The sequence below is a fragment of the Trichechus manatus genome, unplaced genomic scaffold (assembly GCF_000243295.1).
Source record: "Trichechus manatus latirostris isolate Lorelei unplaced genomic scaffold, TriManLat1.0 scaffold00021, whole genome shotgun sequence".
NCBI lineage: Eukaryota > Metazoa > Chordata > Mammalia > Sirenia > Trichechidae > Trichechus > Trichechus manatus.
This window is the reverse complement of record NW_004443957.1, coordinates 16,839,930-16,861,429: the sequence shown is the minus strand read 5'-3', so window position 1 is coordinate 16,861,429 and position 21,500 is coordinate 16,839,930. Positions and strand designations below refer to the sequence as shown.

Here is a 21,500-nt window from a genome sequence, read left to right as displayed (position 1 = left end):
GACATGGGGAATCAGGGGTGGAAAGGAGGAGTGTGCTGTCACAGTACGGGGAGAGCAATTAGAGTCACATAACAATGTATGTATAAATTTTTGTATTGGGAACAAAGAAAAACAAAAAGATTACAGCCTAGGAAACCCTATGGGAGAGTTCTACTCTGTCCTATAGAGCCGCTATGAATTGGAATCAACTTGATGGCAACGGGGATGGAAGGAGATATAAGAAGAACGTGGCATCCGGACTGAGGGAAGACTTATTAACCATCTGCAATATGCAATAACACAAGCTTGCTTGCTGAAAGTGAAGATGACTTGAAGCACCTACTGATGAAGGTCAAAGACCACACCCTTCAGTATGGATTACCCTGAACGTAAAGCAAACAAAAAGCCTCACAACTGGACCAACAGTCAACATTATGGTAAGTGGTGAAAATTTTGAAGTTGTTAAGGATTTCAACCTACTTGGATCAACAATCAATGCCCATGGAAGCAGCAGTCAAGAAATCAAATGGCATACTGCATTAGATAAAATCACTGCAAAAGACCTCTTTAAAGTTCTAAAAAGGAAAGATGTCTTAAAAGAAATACAACTGAATGCTCCCTAGAAGCAGGGATGGTGAGACACTGTCTTGCTCACTTATGACATATCAGGCAAGACCAATCACTAGAAAAGGACATCATACCCGGTTAAGTAGAGGGTCAGCGAAAACAAGGAAAACCCTCAATGAGATAGACGGATTGACACAACAGCCTCAACAATGGGCTCAAACATATCAGAGATCATAGAGATGACACAGGACTAGGCAACATTTCATTCTGTTATATATGAGGTATAGCCAACTCAACAACTAACAACAAGATATCAAGTGATGACGTTCAAGAAGAATTGACCCATCATGTCAAATGCTACTGAGAGATCAAGTAAGACAACAACTGAAAATTAAAATTTGGATTTAGCAATGTGGAAGTCATTGATGATCTTGGTAACAGCAGTCCAGGGAGAAATACGGGCAAAAACTTAATAGGAAGAATTCAAGAAAAGGGGGAAAATACTTGAAAACAATTAAGGCAATTTTCTGTAATTCTGCTGTAAGCAAAGGGAGAAACAACTGGAGGGAGAAACAGGGCCAAAACAGGGGTTCTTCTATGATGGATGAGATAACAGCATGCTGTCAACAGTATGTTGATGGGCATAACCTGGTAGAGAGGGAAAACTTGATGATGCAAAAGAAAGGAAATAAGTGCTGACCTAATGCCCTTAAATATACAAGAGCAAATGGAATCTAAACATCTAAGTGGCATCTAACAGGGGCTGGTCTTAGCTAGCAGCACAGACAGTCCACCTACCGTAACAAGAAAGAAGGCGGAATATAACAAGTAGATCTCTTTAAGAATTCTTTCACGTATCTCATTCTACTAGTCTGTAATGATACTATCCTCTGAGGTATTATTGTTACTATCCCCATTTTACAGATGAGAAAATCAAGGAAGAGAAGTTATGTAATACAGCTAGTACACACAGCTAATAAGTGGCAGAGCCAGAATATGAACTCCTGCAAGATGATTCCAAAGTATTTGTTCTTATTATTACATTTTGCATCCTCGCCACGAGAATAAATTTTCTGAATAGTGTTGCAATAAAACTAGACTGGACATTTAATGACCAAAAAATGTATTAGCAGAATCTCTATAAGGGCTTACTAGAAAGATCTCAGGCTTTAGAATCAGATAGACGTGGCTTTGAATCTTGGCTTCAATTCGTAACTACTCTATATAACCCTGGGCAAATTACTCTTCTCTTCAACTGTAAAAGATGCACAAGATTAAGCACCCAGCATCTTGCCCAAAATCATACGAAGTACGCAGTAAGTAGTGAATCATTATCATGATGATCTTTCATTTCACTCTTCCTATTTTCCATAGGTTCCTCCTATTTCCAATTCTCTAACATTATTCCCTTCCTGTAACACCCGTTTTTCTTCCTGCATCTTGCCCTCATGTTAATATATTAACTGCAGCCTGCCAAATTACTGACCACTAGACTTGTCTCCAAATCAGACAGGCCTGACTCTGAAAGTATCCCAGTTTAAAAATAGCCTGATGTCTGTCTCATCAGCCATATAGGCTAATTTTAATACCGGAGCAGAGCCTAGACGACGTGGCTCACAGAGCCTTATGACTGAAACCATTACTGCTTTAGTATACCATTCAGTTAGAAAAGGGAAATATTTTTAGTTTTGTGACAATTTTATATTTAAACATTATAAATTAGACGGAATGGATAATAAAACACTCAAAACATAAGAAAGCTCCACTCTCACCTGCAAAGTGTAGTGCTAAGTCTCGATACAGTTCTCTACTCATGTTTTGAAACTCAGCCTCCTGCCATATTTTCCCATCAGGGGTTCGAATCTTGGTTTCTGAAGGGTTGAAGCCTAATATATACCAACAACACAGAATATTCTTACCAAAATTGCTTTATAAGTTTTATTTGTTACCCTTTTTTTTTAACTTGAGATTTAATTAACAAACCAGAAAATTCACCCCTTTAAAATGTATAATTCAGTGGTTTTTAGTATATACACAAAGTTGTATAATTATCACCAGTACCTAATTCCAGACCCTATCAGTCACTCCCACCTGCCTCCAGCCCCTGACAACCACTAATCTACTTTCTCTGTGTATATGCCTATTCTTAACATTTTATATAAACGAAATCATACAATCTATGGCCTTCTATGTCTGGCTTCTTTCACTTAACATATTATTGTCAAGGTTCATCCATGTTGTAGCATGTAGCAGTGCTTCATTCCTTTTTATGGCTGAATATTATTCCATTGTATGAATATATCACATTTTGTTTATCCGTTCATCAGCTGATGGACATTTGGGTTGATTCTGCTTTTTGGCTATTTTGAATAATACTGTTATAAACACTTGAGTGTAAGTTTTTGTGTGGACATATGTTTTCAATTCCCTTGGGTATAAACCTATGAATGAAACTGTTACATCATACAGTAATTCTGTCTATCTTTTTGAGGAACTGCTAGACTTTTTCCAAAGTGGTTGTACCATTTTACATTCTCACTAGCAACGTATGAGGGCTCCAACGTCTCCAGATCCTAGCCAAAACTTGTTATTGCCTGCCTTTTTTATTATAGCCACCCTAGCTGATGTGAAGTGATAACTCACTGTGGTTTTGATTTGCATTCCCCTAATGACTAATGATTTTGAGCAGGTTTATAAGTTTTTTAAAAAAGGAATGTATAATTAGCTACCACATAATGTGCTGACAAATATTGTTTGGAAAAAGTAAGCTTCTGTGAGGTAAAGCAATAAACATTTATTCTAAAAGACTAAAAGGGAGAAGCACTATAAAGGAATGTCAATCATAAATCACGGATTTCAAAGAGACAAACTACCCTTCTCAACATTAAGAGAGTAACTACACTCTCATTCTTCTTTTCTTTGAAGACAAGTGTTAATGCCACCATCTGTCTGTTTTTGCCTATGGCTGTACAAACGGACAAACTGTTGTCTACTCAGGCAAAACGTGCCTCAAGTGTGGAAAACAGGTCTTTAAAACACATTTGTTCAATTTCTCAAGAAACATCACACATGTCCCATTTCCCAGGAATTATCATTCAGATTTATCATTTCAAAGTTACTACTACTCTCTAAATGTTATTCTGCAAGATAATAAAATAATAAATATTGATCATATATAAAATATAATTATATTTTAAGATGGGCTCAATTTATGAAACAATATCATACACATAAACATGGGGGCTTCAGGACAAATAATTAACTTTAAAATAGTAAAGTGCTTTGTAATAAATATAATTTTATAATATTTTTTAAAACAAGGCAACAAAAATGAATAAATTCTGAATATCTGGCTTCATATTATACTGATTCCATCACTAATTAAAATTATTCATCTTTCTCCCTTTTATCCTCTCATAGCACTATTAACTTGCCTCTTCCAAAGCACTCATCACCTTATATTTACTACCACCCTTCCCACATTTAAAGTTATTTCAGGGACGGAACCCATATTAATTCATGAGTATCATCCAGGCTACCTTGCAAAGAATTGGTAACCAGTAAATATTTGTAGAATTAAATCAATGTAAAGAATAGGATAGAGTCAAAAAACGATGAAAGTACTTCAGAGGTGTTAGATGAAATGTACTGGTAAATTAATTACCATGTCTAATAGAAAATAATCTAGTCCACCCTTAGGCACTAAAACCCATTACCTTCGAGTTGACTCCAACTCATAGCGACCCTGTAAGTCACAACAGAACTGCCCCACAGGATTTCCAAGGAGCAGCTGGTAGATTCGAACTGCTGACCTTTTGGTTAGCAGGCAAACACTTAACCACTGCACCACTTAATTTCACCTGACATTTGTGGCAAAGGGCACATAATTATGACTGTAACTATTTAAGAAAAAAATACAAGCACAGTCTTCAGTCTATTGCAAAATATAGTTCACCACAAGAAAGTGTGACAATTTCATGCAAATCTCTTTTTTCTCTTCACCATCACCTTCATCCCATTTCTCTACATTTGATTCTATGCTTTTTTTTCTCCTTTGCTCTTTAGAGAACATTTTTCTCTTATAGAAGTCTTTCTCTGTACTTGCACCTTTACTTGTAAGTTAACTTTAAGACGCTTTCAATATCTGCATCAGTTTCTTTGTCTATCCTCAGGCCTTTATTTTCTCTTCTTTTTCTTTTTTTTTTTTTAACTACTGGTTGAATTTACTCAATAGAGTAAAAAATTTACTGTGCACCTACTTATGTCCAGGACACTGTACTAGGCTCTGAGATAAAATAAGGCTGGCCAAAATAGCAACTAACCATAATACAAGAAAGAAACACATAAACACCATTCGTGCTTACCACTTTAAATTTTAAAACATAATAATAGAATATACTTCCTATGACTCCTTTAAAAAAAAAGACATAAAACATCAATCAGAAACCAAGGTGCAGAATAGTGCTGTTTAATATGCTAACAACTGTACAAGAAGAGGATGAAAATAAATACATACAAACACACACTTTTACTTGTTTGTGTCTGTAAAAAAAGATCTCTAGAAGGATACACAAATTGTTAACACAAGCAACCGCCAGAAAGGGGACCACGTGGTTGAAACACAAGAGTGACAGACACTTTTCAAGGTATAATCTTTTTTATCTTTTGAACTGTGGACCACGTGAATTTGTCACCTATTCAGAACAAATTAAAATGTTATTTTACAATACCGTACATTAAGATGCTTTCAGTTTACACTGTCAACAAGTTGACAGGAAAACAGTTCGCTACTGTAGAAAAAAATAAATCTATTGCTTAGGATACTGGAAAACATATATTCTGTAATGATTTCTAAAATGTATGCTACATTTAATAAATTAATCCCCCAAAAGCTGTATTTGTAGAGTATTTTAATATGAATACTAACAGGTTAAAAAATTAGTAAAGGAATATGCAAAATCCAGTTATAAGTGTAAGAAAGTTATATTTAAGATTTTTACTTTCGTTCCTTAGTTTGTTTTTTACTTTTAGGTTTTTGATACTTCTTAAATAAAATATGAATTCAAATCAACCATCTTAACTCTGCCTTAGTGGAATAAGCTATTTCAGAACTTTGACTTGTGGAATGAACAATCTTAAATGTATAATCTGCATTTAACAGATCTGACACATGTATAGCAAAGGTTTTGGATAAACACTATCTTAGAACCAACACGAACATTCTGACCCCACCATTTGCTATTTGCTCTGCCAACAGTGTAGACCATTATCATATGGTACACAAATGACTAGAAGGATATGAAAGATTTTATTAATAATACATTGAACAATTCTGGACTACAGAGCAATTCTTCAGTATTCTAAAGGGAACTGCTCACAATATTGTCACAGAATAGCTAGAATGAAATGCAAATTATCCATCTCTTATCTAATTCACAATAACCATCACTAGCAAAACATAATAAGCAACACAAAATGAAATGTAATTGCTAAAATGGTACATAGTAAGATCTGCTTTAGAGAAAAACATAACTAAAGATATCTTAGAAATATCAAAAACTGCAAAAACTGAGCAGAAAAAAAAAATTTTTTGGTAGAATAACACGAAACAAAATTGACTCTAGCAAACACTGTGCTTACTTTGTTAGTGACTTAAAACTGACTCAAGAAACAGAGCTTGACAAAATTTGAATCTGCATTAAGTTTATCGAGAGAAATTGAACTTGGAGGAAATGTCCACAAAAGAAAGGCTACAATGGCAGAAGTTTTAACGACAAAAGTCTAACATGGACTAAAACCGATCAATTAATCAACTCCTCATTGAAAACTTTACATGGTTGACCCTGTGAAAATAATTTCAGGAACATAAAAATAAAAATAGAAAAACTACAAACTCCTTAAAACCATCATATCTAAAAATCTGAATTTACAAAAAAAGAAATGTAGCTCTGGAAAGCATTTTCTCAATGAAAATTTGTCAATGTTGGTATAAATCTGATTTAAATATTTGTTTTCTTAAACATGAGTGGGGAACCCTTGGCGTCAAAACTCAACAGTCAAAACAGCAACAGGATCAAGATGTCAGTGCCAAAATATTCTGTACCCAAATAATCACTAGGAATTGACTGAATTATCTCTTAAAAATGACTCTTAAAAGTATTCCTATTAACAATCCAAATACAATGACAAGATATAAGGGGAATATTCTTTCAGTTCTTTGCAAATGGTATTAACTTTTATTTTCTCATTTTATTCAACTTATTAAAAGTTCATCTAGTGGTTCCAGAACTTTAAGAATCCCCTGGAAAACTTGTTAGAAATTCCAACTCTGGACCCCACATCCCAAAAATTCTGACTTAGGTCCAGTGTACAATCTATGAATCTTCATTTTTAACATGTATACCCTTAAGTAATTTATTATGCAGTAGATTTGAGAATTTAAAGATTACCTCTCTAGTCAAACACATCTTAAGAAGAAAGGGGAGCAAGGAGGTAAGAGAGAGAAAAATACTAAGACTGATTACAAACCTTTATATGCTGGAGCAGGTGGTGCTGTTGCCACTTTCCTGACTTTTGCTGTGACTGAGCTGTCAACATTGACAACCACTACCGGATGGTCGCTATGACCCAGATTCTGGCCCTGGCCATTTGTTTCTTCTGAGTGTTCCCACTGTTTCCTAATCCGCTCCTTGAGTTTTTCCAGTTTGGTATCATGTTGTCGCCGCTTTAAAATATCTAATCTTTGGGAACTGGAAGTACTAGTAGAGGACGGGGAAGAGTCAGTTAGCCGTAATACTTTTGGATCAACTTCATGGCTCATATTACTCACAGAAGCCTTCAAATTATTCTCACTTCCTTTTGATCTATTAGGCTTTTCTTCCTCAGTTCTCAAAGGAGCTGCCATCTTAATCAAACATTCAGAATTTTGCAATGCATCGATTGCCGGCCTATCATTTAAAAACCTAACAACTGTATCATTTATGACAGATGATTGGGAGCTCTCAAAATCACAGCAACACATATTCTGTTCTTCTCGATCGCGTATCATTCGGTTCCCACTCTCAGTCTTTTCTTCATTAGCATCCACACAATATATAAGCTTTGACTCCAGATGGTTGGAACTTAAATTAGAAGGTACACCATGGATTTCCCTATTATAAAAAAAAATGCTTTGAATAAAAAGAGTACAAAAACCAATCAAGCTGAAATCAGTCATACAAACTGAATGGAGAACTCTGAGTTAATATCAGAAACTAAAACAACCACTGATGTTATATACCTAGAAATTTCATAGGTTAAAAATAATCAAATAACCATTACCAGTATTAACACTCAATGCTCAATGTCCCCTATCAAGTTAGATGGTAAATAATCTAATAATGTGCATATTTTAAAATAAGAAATATGCAAATGATGTGTAGAGAAATTTCCTTAAGGACCCCATAAAATAGGATTATAATCTGAGTTTGGATACTCACTTGACATCTATTACCAAAATGTATATTTTATTCCTTTATGAAATCTTAAGTACCAGGGAAAATGTTCTCAAAAACTGGCATCTCATATGTGTAACTTCTAAATAACATACCAAAGTAACAAATAGATTTGGGGTAGAAATAAAATGAAGATACGATAAACATATTACTCCAAATCAATGTGGTTAGTGAAGTTAAACCTCTCAACCACAGGGCACTTTTTGGCAGCTTCAAACTATGTAAAGCACATCCAGAAACTCAGGAGTAAGAAAGAAGACTGGACATGGTCAAAGCATACATCACAAAGTCCACATTCTCTATTCATGAAAACACTAGCAAAGCCTTCCTTCAGAGCCTATTTATTTTTATTTTACACACCATTCTAATAAGCTTTATTTTAGGAACACAAAAACTCATTGCCATTGAGTCAACTTCAACTCACAGCGACCCTACAGGACAGAGAAGAACTGCCCCACAGGGTTTCCAAGGCTGTAAATCTTTACGGAAGTAGACTGCATCATCTTTCTCCCGTGGAGTAGCTGGTGGGGTCGAACTGCTGACCTTTCAGTTAGCAGTAGAGTGCTTTAACCACTGCACCACCAAGGCTCCTTATTTTAGGAACAGAGGGAGGTTAGTGAAGACAAATAAGACTCAGCAGTAAGAAAACACGTAATTCATGAAAAAATACCCAACAATATTATAAAAGCAAACATAACAGCAATCTGGACCAGCACTGTTTGAAACAGTAGCCATTAGCCACACATGGCTATTGAGCACTCAGAATGTGGCTAGTCCAAATTGAGATATAGTATAATGTGAATTATACACAGGATTCCAAAGGCAGGACAAAAATATAATGTAAAATGCATTATTAATAATTTTTATATATTGAAATAACATTTTGAATAAATATTACGTTAAATAAAATACATTATTAAAATCAATTCTACTTATTTCTTTTTACTTTTTTAATGCGCTACTAAAAATGTCCAAATTACATACTAGCTTGCATTAATGGTTCGCATTACATTTCTATTGGATAGCATGATCTACAACAGCCTATTTCACATAAAGGTACAAACTCTAAATACTAAAAAAAAAGAAAAAAATTCTTAAAGCCATGACTCTATTAGAGCATGACATGGTAGCTATGTCTATTGTGAATGTGTGAGCATGTGCAGTTTTTCTAAGGAGACAGTTTATAGCTTTTATCAGACTCTCATTGAGGTTCAAGACCCAAAAAGACTGAGACCCTGTTCTGAGTTGTTGATCATTGAACAAGATGAGGTTAAGAACTGAGTCCTGTAGAATAACATTAAAGACCAAGACTTAAGGAGATTATTTTCACTATCTTGACCAGAATGCAAGAATTCTCAATTAAAATGATTTTAAGTCTAAAATAAGCACATGCAGAGAATACAATAAATAAAGCATAAAATAGTAGGTCACATATCATACCTTAGTCTTAAAAAGAGAAGAACAATTGACAAAAAAAGAAAGTAATTTCACAAAGTCTTTCACTCACACATTACTGCATGTTTACAATGGTCTTCACCATACAATTTTTCCAATTCTTCTGTAATCTGAATTTTTTCATAATAAAATGTTGGGAAAAAATATTTACTGAATACTTTGTAAATGCCAGGCGTTAAGCTAATGCTGAGGATAAGATAGAAGCATGCCCTTATACAGACTAGTGTAATGAGCATATACCAAACCAAAAACCAAACCCACTGCTGTTGAATTGATTCCAACTCCTAGCAACCCTACAGGACAGAGTAGAACTGCTCCAGAGGGTTTCCAAGGCTGTAATCTTTATGGAAGCAGACTGACGCATCTTTCTCCCGAGGAGCAGCTGGTGGATTCGAACTGCCGACCTTTCAGTGAGCAGCCGAGTGCTTTAACCACTGCACCACCAAGGCTCCTAATAGGCAGATATGTAATAAAAATATTACAAAGCGATGTAAAAATGCTATACTAACAGACTTTACATAGCATTAAGGGAGCACAGAGAAAAGATTAACTAGGCTAAGAATGGGGTGGAATAAGAACAGATCTGGCAATGTTTCATACAGAAGATGATAAATATATGAGCTTTAAGTGATGAATGGAGCCTACCAGGTGGAGAAGGGCATTCCATTCATTGTTACCCTATGGATATTTCTTTTTGTTTTCCTAAAATATACATAATTTATACAATTTTAAATATCAAGTAGTATTTTATGCAGGTAGAATATTATAAATAAGGAGTTAGTAAATCAGTTCCAATTCTGTAGTGATTATGTTTCTAAGCAACTGCTTAATAACTGTGTGGTTAGAGATTCTGAACTCTGATCATTCTGATTATTTCTCTTCTCCTTTTTCTAAACAATGAACTTTTACCCAGATTATGTACCCAGGCTTTTCTTCTCTTTACTTTTTTTTTTTTTAATGCCATGTTTCTTGCTTCAATACTATTGACAAATCCCAAATTTATATCCCCTTCCTTGACCTTCCTACACACATTCTTACCCAATTTGTCAAATGTCTAGTGAATATTTTCACCTAGATATTTCAAAATTGCATCAAATGCAACATATTGAAAACTGAACTCATAATTCATCTCCACCTTCCAAGTTCGTCTCAAATTTAAGAGGACAAACATTTTCCTAATATTACTAAGCACCATCACAAAACTCCTTGATTTATTGACATTTTAAAACACTGAAAATGCTTATAAAGATATATAAAGTCCAGTGTTTACTACTCATTACCATGTCATGCTAAGAACATTTACACATTTAAATCATTGGCAAAGTGTTCCTCAAATTACAAAATGCTATAGTTTTATCAGTTGAATATCCTTAACTATCAGTTCACAAAAACGTGAAGCACTTCATATTATCTATACTATCAAACCAAAATCATACATGAATCTTGAACATCGGACTCAGTAAGCTCATGAAAGGAGCCACTGGCAACAAATTAAAACAATAACGTAAGTCACCGTCTTAACAGGATAGAAATTTTAGATAACAGATTAATGCTACCAAAAAAAAAGAAAACTAACCTATATGAACTTCATTATGTAGAATATTCAATCTGAGATATTTAGGGGAAAAAACAGCCACACTTTCAGAGACTGAATACTTTGTCTCTAAGAAACATACTTATTACAATGATGGTGGCCTAGGGCAAATGTCACTATTTCTTCCCCCTAAAAACTTAATCTGTAAGAGTAGCATAAGATAGTATTTCATAATATGAAAGATTTTTTGCTACATCTTTTGTGGAGAATGAAAAAGGTAATAAATAATACCAGAGCCAGAACGCTATGAAAAACTCAGAAAAAAAAAATTATAATCTTACTGTAATTATTACAGGCTAATCCTATTTGATAACAATATTTTAACACTTACCTATAAGAAACCAAGGGATCACGAAATTCCACACGATTATTTTTCTTCACATTACTCTCCAGAGTGGTAGCTCTCAGAGGACTACGAGATTTCTCTTTTCGTGATTTAGAAGATTTGGAGGTTGAAGCATTAACCCAAGAATCATCCAGGTATCTACCATCTGAAGGAAAAAGGACCCTATAATAACCTATTATGTAAAATACAACTGTCTCTGGGTTTTTCTAATATCTAAGAAAATAACTTCTTATTGTGTGCTGCCGAGTTGATGCTGATTCATAGCAACACTATATGAGAGTAGAACTGTCCCATAGGGTTTTCCTAGGCTGCATTCTTTACAGGAGCAAATTATCAGGTCTTTTCTCCCATGGAGCGGCTGGTGGGTCAACCGCCGACCTTTCAGTTAGCAGCCGACACTTAACCAACGTGCCATCAGACCTTCTTAGAAGATAACTTAGGTGTCTTATTTCTAGCATCTCTAGTTGAATATTATGTAAGCAGATGGAAAATATTTAGGTTAAATTATTACAATAACTCAAACAACATGATGAATATAATTAAATGTCACTGAACTATACATGTGAAGATTGTTGAACGTTTTGTTACATATATATTTACCACAATTTAAAAAACATAGTAATTCATTGTACAGAGAAAGACTGTATTTTGAATAAACGGAATACAAAATAAAATTCTACATATAAAATTCCTCTTTATCAATGGCTCTCACAACTTAAGAGAGAAGTATCAGACAAAACCCAGCAGACTCATAGGTTAAAAACACACACATACACTTTAGGCAGAGAGTACTGACATGCAGGCAGCTTACCAATTAAGAAACCACAGGAAAAAATATGAGCGGCAACCAAAGAAAATATTTGCATTACGTTAATTTATGATAGTATCTATAAGATAGATATCCCATTTATGATTTTAAAGTCCAATAAAAAAGAGTAAACTTTGTAAGTCAACTAAATTTCACTATCAATGTGATATAATATACCTATTTAAAAAAAAACAAAAGACATAACTTAAAAGGCTCAAAATCAAATTCTCATCACTAAAAACAAATGAAAACTCACTGTCACAGGTGATGTACTGGTGCTAACGCCCCTGATCAAAAGTATGAAGACACCATCTATAGACACTGAATATGAGGTTGCTTCAAAACTACTCAGTATCAAAGAAACAAAATTAAAAGCTGATGAGGTATAGTCTCTGACAAAAAAGTAAGCAAACGGATGTAACTATAAGAAGAAACTAAATTGAAATAAAACATCAAAAATCTATATTCAATACACTTATACCTTTGGGAAGTAATAACTTTACACATACCTTTTCTGCTTATTTTTCTGGTAGCATTTGCAGAAGATTTCTTGGTATCCATGACAGAATCAAACACAGCTGTACTTGTAGGGGCTACTTCTAATTTGTTTTCAATGTGTCTCAGCTAAAGTTTAAAAACCATCACAACACATAGGTTAATTCTGTAAATAATCCAGCTACTACTGATTTACATGGTTATTTAAAACTATATTGCCTTATACCTTTCTTCAAAGTGGAAAAAACTCTTACTTGCAGTTTTTTCACAATTTATCACATCAGCTATAATAATAGCTGGCATATGTTGTCTAAATTTGGACAAGAAAATCAAAAAGATTCTGAAGAATATCAGAGTTTCTATTTGACCTATTTTTTTTTTTTACTTGTTGAGTTTTTTTAATGTAGTAAATTTTCTTAAATTACATGGTGCATACTATTATGCTATATATCTTGTGTATTTTACACGCAAAAATGAGGAAAGAATAATTCAACAAGACCAAAATACAGAGCTATTCAGTCATAACTTTTTCCAGTCTTATATCTATACAGTAAGTTTCACAATAAGAACAAGAATTCAGGTTTTATATAAACTTTGCAATATAAGCCATCTTTTGGTATAACCACCAATATTCTCAATAATTTTAAAAGTATTTTAAAATATAGAGTATTACATGCTAACAGCAGAAAACTTGGAAAACAGAAAAAAGTATAAAATTAAAATCATCAAAATTCTAGCACATAAACACTTTGTGTAAAATCTTGACATCTTATTTCAGATTCTTGTAGTGCAGCATATTCACAAAATTAGAATAATCTTTTATATATTAAGAGTTCTGTATCAGGTTCCCCACACACACTTATACCTTTTCCAGATTCATTTTCAAAACAGTTCTAAAGACTAGGGAACAGAAAAAAGCTTAAAAACATTCAGACAGTAAAGACATGGGGGCTTCAAATTCAGATAGAGTACAAAAGAAAACAAAAAAGAAGAGTCATTTGCCCAGAGAGCAATGAAAAAGAAAAGGGTCTCCCTCTGAAGGTACTATCTATCACTTGCCAAATTTGGATTCCTAAATTCCATACAAGATTCAGCAGAACACAAATGCAAACAGGTTGCCCACAGTCATTCTTCTTCTGTAGTCTTGAGAGAGAACAGTCTGCTATTGCCACCAAAGGAGCCCTGGTGGCACAATGGTTAAGCACTCAGTTGCTAACCAAAAGGTTAGCGGTTTGAACCCACCAGCTGCTTTGCCAGAGAAAGATGTAGCAGCCAGCTTCCTTAAAGATTACAGCTTTGGAAAACTTATGGGGCAGTTCTACACTATCGGGTCACTATAAGTCAGAATCAGCTAGACGGCAACGGGTTTGGCTTTGGTTTTTACCGCCACAAAAAAGAAGGGGTAACTCATAGTCCATTCAAGGAAAAGCTGTTCATTTCCTCCCTGACTCTGAACCTTCTACATAGACATAGCCCCACCTTCCCAAATTCATTCTTTCTTTTAAATCTTCATTTTAAAATATCAAATGAACAATTTTATTAAAGGAGAATAAACAGCACTAATTATTTTAATATTTTATTTACCATAGTGTTAGTCCGCATGTGATATGTGAAGTAGTATTGTGATTATTCCTTTACTATTTAGTAGTTGTCACTGATGTTCATTTTGTAATATACAGTATATAACTCCTTACTAAAATGTTTAACTTTATTTTCCTATCAAAAAGCACTATAGAAAAAATTTTAATCTATTCAATCATAACAGGAAATAATTTAAACCAGAAATAAATGAAGTGGAAGGTATAACTACTTACAGCAGCCTTGTTCTGAGAAAGTGCATCCCACGATGTGGTTATATCTGCTGGGAAAAAATGATACTTACAGAATCAGAATCTCTGAGTGGACCTCAGAATCTGCATTATTAATAAGCCTCCCTAATTTGCTATATAGAACCTAATTTGATCTATAGACTTTCACGAAAAACACAATAAAATAATTTTTAAAAGCCCCCCAAGTGATTCAAACACATTCAAAAGTTTGAGAACCACTCTGTCAGGTAGAACTATTTCTCAGCAAGTGCTTTATTAGATCAGGTCAAAATACGCTTCCTCTCCCTAACTCCTATCCTATATAAAAGTGAGCTTCCCAACATACAGTTTACAGTTCTATTAGACACTGATCCCACTATCCCTAAGGACAGGTGGATGGACATCGTCGCCCCCCCCCCACCTCCATCAGACACCTTCAACAATAAGAGTATTGTCAGTTTACCCCAATGAGCTGAGCAAATACAAAATTTTGCATTGTATTGTATTTCACATTATGATATTGTGGAAAAGATCAGACAACTACTCCAGATTTCCATCTACCAGTAGAAACAAAGGTAAAATCTATTTAGTCTTTCAGGTAACAGCCCTTTCAAATAATATATAAGGCCACATATTTCCCTTCTCCAGGATAAATATTTTCATCCCCTTCACACATTCCTCATATGACTTGATTTCCAGATCCCTCATAAACTCAATAATCCTCCTTTAAGTGTACTCCAGTTTGTTGATGTTCCTCAAAAAAATCACTCTATATTAAAGTTACCTTCAATACATCACAATTAAACAAAGAGTACAATGAGACCATTACTTGTGTTATCTATGCACCACAGGTCTACAATTATATCAGTAGCTGTATTACACCATTCATTGACATTAAGTCAGAATTTTACATAGACTGGTTCACTTTAAAAAAGGATTCTTCCTTTACAAAACAGTTTACCACAGGATGTCTTTGAAAGTGAAGTCCCTTGTGGATTTTAAAACAAAACTGAATTTTTTAAATTATTTACCTACTTTTTATAAATGAAAGTATGTGTACAATTTTCATTTATTGACTAGCACATAATACACGTGATCTAAATAAGAGATTAAATTCAGTTAAAAAAAAAAATCATACCTTGAACAGTATCCTTGCTTAGAGAGTTCCTTGGATTTGGTAAAGGCACCTCTTTTGATTTGCTGCTCCACATCCTGCCAATTTACCTACAATCACATCATCAGCATTTATATGAACATCAATATTAGAATATGATTAGTAAAGAAAATGCTGACTTATCTTGCCCTTCATGAAAGTCAAAAATGGATTTTCTCATCTCTAAAAGGTTATCTTTATACTCTCATGAGTTACTGATAATCCAATAACTTTATTTTTCCCTGGATAACAAAACCATTAAAAATTATATCATGATTCAAAGAGAAAGATCATGATCTGGTTATACTGACTAGACTGCTTCATGATAAAAGTCATAATTTCCTATGAAAATAGAGGAAATATTCCATTATAAAAGTCACACAACAGCAATACAGAAAGTTTGGAAAATACAAGGAGAAAAACTCTTCCCAGCTCTCAAAATCCTAACACAACCATTCTATTCTTTATTTTCTGTTCTTACTGTAATCATTGTAATTTCAATTTGTGTTCTACTTTGCTTAACTGCTGAACATATGTGGTGGTTTTAAAATATATGCAAATTCTGATACTCCTTCCTTCAAGATGTGGAGCTGACACAATCATTAGCCATTAGAGAAATGCAAATCAAAACTACAATGAGATACCATCTCACCCCGGCATTAGTGGCACAAATCGAAAAAACAGAAAATGACAAATGTTGGAGAGGCTGCATGGAGATTAGAACTCTTATGCACTGCTGGTGGGAATGCAAAATGGTACAACCATTTTGTAAAACAATATGGTGCTTCCTCAGAAAGCTAGAAACAGAAATACCATATGATCCAGCAATCCCACTCCTAGGAATATATCCTAGAGAAATACGAGCAGTCACACAAACGGACATATGCACACCCATGTTCACTGCAGCATTGTTCACGATAGCAAAAAGATGGAAACAACCTAGATGCCCATCAGCAGATGAACGGATAAACAAACTATGGTACCTACACACAATGGAGTACTACATAATGATAAAGAAAAATGATGAATCTGCAAAGCATCTCACAACACGGATGAATCTGGAGGGTATTACGCTGAGTGAAATAAGTCAATCACAAAAGGACAAATATTGTATGAGACCATGACTACAAAGGTTTACACACAAAAAGAAACAATCTTTGATGGTTATGAGGGAGGGGAGGGGTAGGGGTGGAAAATACTAAATAGACAACGGATAAGTGGTAACTTGGGTAAGACAGTACACAATACTGGGGAAGCCAGAACAACTTGTTCAGGGTAAGGTCATGGAAGCTCCGTGGACAAATCCAAATTTCCTGAGGGACCTAATTACTGGGCTGAGGGCTGTGGGGACCATGGTCTTGGGGAACATCTAGCTGAATTGGCGTAACACAGTTTAAAAAGAAATATTCTACATTCTACTTTGGTGAGTAGTGTCTGGGGTCTTAAAAGCCTGTGAGTGGTCAGCTAAGATACTACACTGGTCTCACCCCTTCAGGAGCAAGGGAAAATGAAGAAAACTAAAGACACAAGGGAAAGATTAGTCCAAAGGACTAACAGACCACAACTACCACAGCCTCCACCAGACTGAGTCCAGTACAACTAGATGGTGTCCAGCTACCACCACTGACTGCTCTGACAGATATCACAACAGAGAGTCCTGGACAGAGCTGGAGAAAAACGTAGAACAAAATTCTAACTCAAAAAAAGACGAGACTTACTAGCCTGACAGAGACTGGAGAAACCCCTAGAGTATGGCCCCTGGATACCGTTTAAGCTCAGTAATGAAGTAACTCCGGAGGTTTACTTTTTAGCCAAAGATTAGAGAGGCCCATAGCACAAAACGAGACTAAAGGGGCACACCAGCCCAGGGGCAAGGACTAGAAGGCAGGAGGGGATGGAGAAGCTGGTAATAGGAAACCCAAGGTCAAGAAGGGAGTGTACGGACATGTCATGGGGTTGTTAACCAAGGTCATAAAAGAATATATGTACTAAATGTTTAATGAGAAGCTCGTTTGCTCTGTAAACCTTCATCTAAAGTACAATAAAAAGTAAAATAAAATAAAGTATTTCAAATAACATGAAAGAATTATATCCTACTTTAGGTTTATAATTATAGTTTTCAATTCAGTTCTATGTCTCTATCTGCTATTCTCATCAAGCACCTGAATTTTTCAACAATCAGTATTCTAAAATCCCTACTAAGTGATTTTGCCCAATAAATTTTTAATGTATTTAAGTAGGTCCGTTATTTATGTAAAAATATATAACATACATTAAGTGTCATGGATTGAACTGTGTCCCCCCAAAATATCTGTCAACTTGGCTGGGTCATGATTCCCAGCATTGTATGATTGTGTAATCTGATGTGATTTCCTTATGTGTTCTAAACTCCATCACTATGATGACGTTATATGTGATCTCCTTATGTGTTGTAAATCCTATCACTGTGATGAGGTTATACTGATGAGGTTTACAAGGTTAGATAGTGTCTTAATACAATGTCTTTTGAGATATGAAAGAGAGAAGCGAGCAGAGACACATGCGAACCTCACACCACCAGGAAAGCAGTGCGGGGAGCAGAGCACGTCCTTTGGACCTGAGGTTCCTGTGCTGAGATGCTCACAGACCAAAGGAAGACTGATGCATCACAAGGACTTTCCTCCAGAGCCAACAGAGAAGGAAAGCCTTCTCCTGGAGCTGATGCCCTGAATTTAGACTTGTAGCCTACTGGACTCTGAGAGAATAAATTTCTCTTGTTAAAAGCCATCTACTTCTGGTATTTCTGTTAGAGCAGCAGCACTAGATGACAAAGACAATAAGATGTTACCATTCCCTGTAAAAGTAGAAAAAGGAATTAATGTAAAAAATTATAATGGGAAAAAAATCTCTTCATAGAAAGAAGAGAACCAATCTGTCAAAACTCTTACTATCTTTAAAGTATAAATCTCAATTTGCAGAAAGCATTTTCCAACCACTTTAAAGTGTTTACCAAGTTAAACAGATTAAACTTATTCAAGGTAATTTCTTAGGCAATAATGAAACCATCTTCCCAGTTCAATGTTTTATAGACATGACAACAATTCCATTCAATAACAGTGTAGGAAATTTGGAATTATTTATTGGATATCTGTATATTCTTGTCTATTTAATCTATCAAGAATTAAGAGAAGTAGACAAAAATCTACTACAACTATGGACTTTTTGAACATTTCTCTTCATTTTTCTAAAATTTTACCTTTATATGTCTTGATACTTGGTGCCTAAAGGTTCATGACTGTTATGCTGTCATTGTGGATTTTATATTTCATCAGTTAAAAAAAGACCATGTTTGTCCCCAGAGAATAGTATTTAATTAGTATTAATAGTATTTAATTCTATTTAATATGCTATTAACGAAAGGCAAGCACTGCTTTCTTTTGTTGTATCTGCCCTATCCTTTTAATTCTAAGATTTCTGTCACTTTATTTTAGCTATATGATGTAAACAGAAAATAGAATTTTTTTTAATCCAATGCAATACTCTTTGCCTTCCAAGACAAAGAATGGGGAAAGTTAACTTGCTTATCAGTAGCCTTGTGCTAACATCACTTTTTGAGTACCTACTTCTGCAAAGAATTTTGTGCTATAGAAAATGAAAAAGAAATGGTACTGACCTCTACAACCTCACAATCTAGTAAGGTTAACCTAGGGATCAATGAATGAGATTTACGGAATTTATAAACTCCCTGAAATTGTATGTAAACTTCTGTATGTGTCATCTATGTACATTTTTCCAGAAAAGGAAGTCATGGCCTTTGTAACATTCTCAAAGGGATCCAGTGACCTAGTAAGGTAAATACATACTTAACTGAGAACTATAACAAACTAGGAAAATATCATAATACATGTACAATTATCTCAAAACCAAAAAAAAAACCAAACCCATTGCTGTCGAGTTGATTCCAACTCATTATCTCAAAAGGAAACAATAATTCAACTGGAGAAGATTTGTTAAGGCTGCTTGGAGATATATCCTTAAAGACACAGTATTAATTAGGACATGTCTACTGGGTACGTCTAATGAGGGAGAGACGAGAGAGACAATTTTGCTTCAGGATCCCTAAGGACATCAGTATATCAGGCTTATAAAGTTAAGCATTCTCTTATCTAATAGTAAGTTTGTCACAACCTTCCATTTCCATAATGGCAGTCATAGTTTTCTGTAAAAATGCATCTAAGTGTTAGACCAGGTAATCTAATTAAACTGCCATTTTAACTTATTTTATGAATTCCTTTTTCTACGGTATGCCATAACACCATCAACAACTTTGGCATTCAGGAAAGGGTTAACAAATTTTTCATAGCCTGTCGACTGCTTTATTCTCTGTAACTTATTATTTGTCAAAATCTAAGCTTAAATGTCGGCTGCAGCAGTACATGGACAGGGAACAGCCAGAAATTCAAGCTGGATTCTGAAGAGGATCTGGAACAAGGGATATCATTGCCGATATCAAATGGATCATGGCTGAAAGCAGAGAATACCAGAAAGATGTTTACCTGTGTTTTACTGACTATGCAAAAGCATTCCATTGTGTGGATCATAACAAATTATGGTTAATATGGCGAAGAATGGGAATTCCAGAACACTTAATTGTGCTTATGAGGAACCTGTACACAGATCAAGATGCAGTCAATCGAACAGAACAAGGAGATACTGCTGGTTTAAAGTCAGGAAAGGTGTGTGTCAGGTTTGTATCCTTTCACCATACTTATTCAATCTGTATGCTGAGCAAATAATCCGAGAAGCTGGACGATATGAAAAAGAATGTGGCATCAGGAGATTCACTAACCATCTGCAATATGCAGACGACACACCATGCTTGCTGAAAATGAAGAGGACTTGAAGCACTTACTGATGAAGATCAAAGACTACAGACTTTGGTATGGATTACACCTCAACCTAAAGAAAACAAAAATCCTCACAACTGGACCAATAAGCAACATCATGATAAACGGAGAAAATATTGAAGTTGTCAAGGATTTCATTTTACCTGGATCCACAATGAATACTCATGGAAGCAGCAGTCAAGAAATCGAATGACATACTGCATTGGGCAAATCTGTTGCAAAAGACCTCTTTTAAAGTGTTGAAAAGCAAAGATGTCACTTTAAGGACTAAGGTGCGCCTCACCCGAGCCATGGTGTTTTCAATCTCCTCACAGACATGCAAAAGCTGGGCAACAAATAAGGAGGACTGAAGAATTGATACCTTTGAATTATGGTGTTGGTGAAGAATACTGAATATACCATGAACTGCCAAAAGGACGAACAAGTCGGTCTTTGAAGAAGTACAACCAGAATGCTCCTTAGAAGCAAGGATGGTCTAGTCTCACATACTTCGGACATGTTATCAGGAGGGATCAGTCCCTGAAGAAGGATATCATGCTTGGTAAAGTAGAGGGTCAGTGAAAAAAAGACCCTCAATGAGACGGACTGACACAGAGTGACTGCAACAATGGGCTCAAGCATAACAACAACCACGAGGATGGTGTAGGACCAGGCAGTCTTTCATTCTGTTGTGCATAGGGTCGCTTGAGTCAAAATCAACTCAACGGCACCTAACAACAAGCTTAAATAATCTCTAATCATCCACAAATGGGCTCTCTTCCTTACTATGTTTTAAATTTACTATAAGGGGGCACTGAGTTTCTGTTCAGAGTGATGGAAAAATTAGAAATGGAGTGGTTATGTTGGTAGAACATGATGAACATAATTAATGCCACTGAATTGTACATGTTAAAAATGTTGAAATGGCAAATGTTTT

General features: G+C 35.0%; 1 protein-coding gene across 3 annotated transcripts in view; it reads right to left on the bottom strand.

The window, feature by feature from the left end:
* CEP350 (centrosomal protein 350) overlaps window positions 1-21,500 on the bottom strand; it is a 174,643-nt gene that overhangs the window by 134,304 nt on the left and 18,839 nt on the right. Inside the window, exons 2-7 of one of the 3 annotated variants that reach the window (XM_004372876.2) lie at window positions 15,684-15,769; window positions 14,552-14,598; window positions 12,752-12,866; window positions 11,420-11,579; window positions 7,075-7,697; window positions 2,319-2,432 (exon numbers count right to left, since the gene is read on the bottom strand). In XM_004372876.2, the coding sequence (XP_004372933.1) occupies window positions 2,319-2,432; window positions 7,075-7,697; window positions 11,420-11,579; window positions 12,752-12,866; window positions 14,552-14,598; window positions 15,684-15,756 (1,132 nt within the window). In that variant the 5' untranslated portion in view covers window positions 15,757-15,769. The remainder of the gene's footprint in view (window positions 1-2,318; window positions 2,433-7,074; window positions 7,698-11,419; window positions 11,580-12,751; window positions 12,867-14,551; window positions 14,599-15,683; window positions 15,770-21,500) is intronic. The other 2 variants (XM_023728084.1, XM_023728085.1) reach the window with 2 other exon arrangements.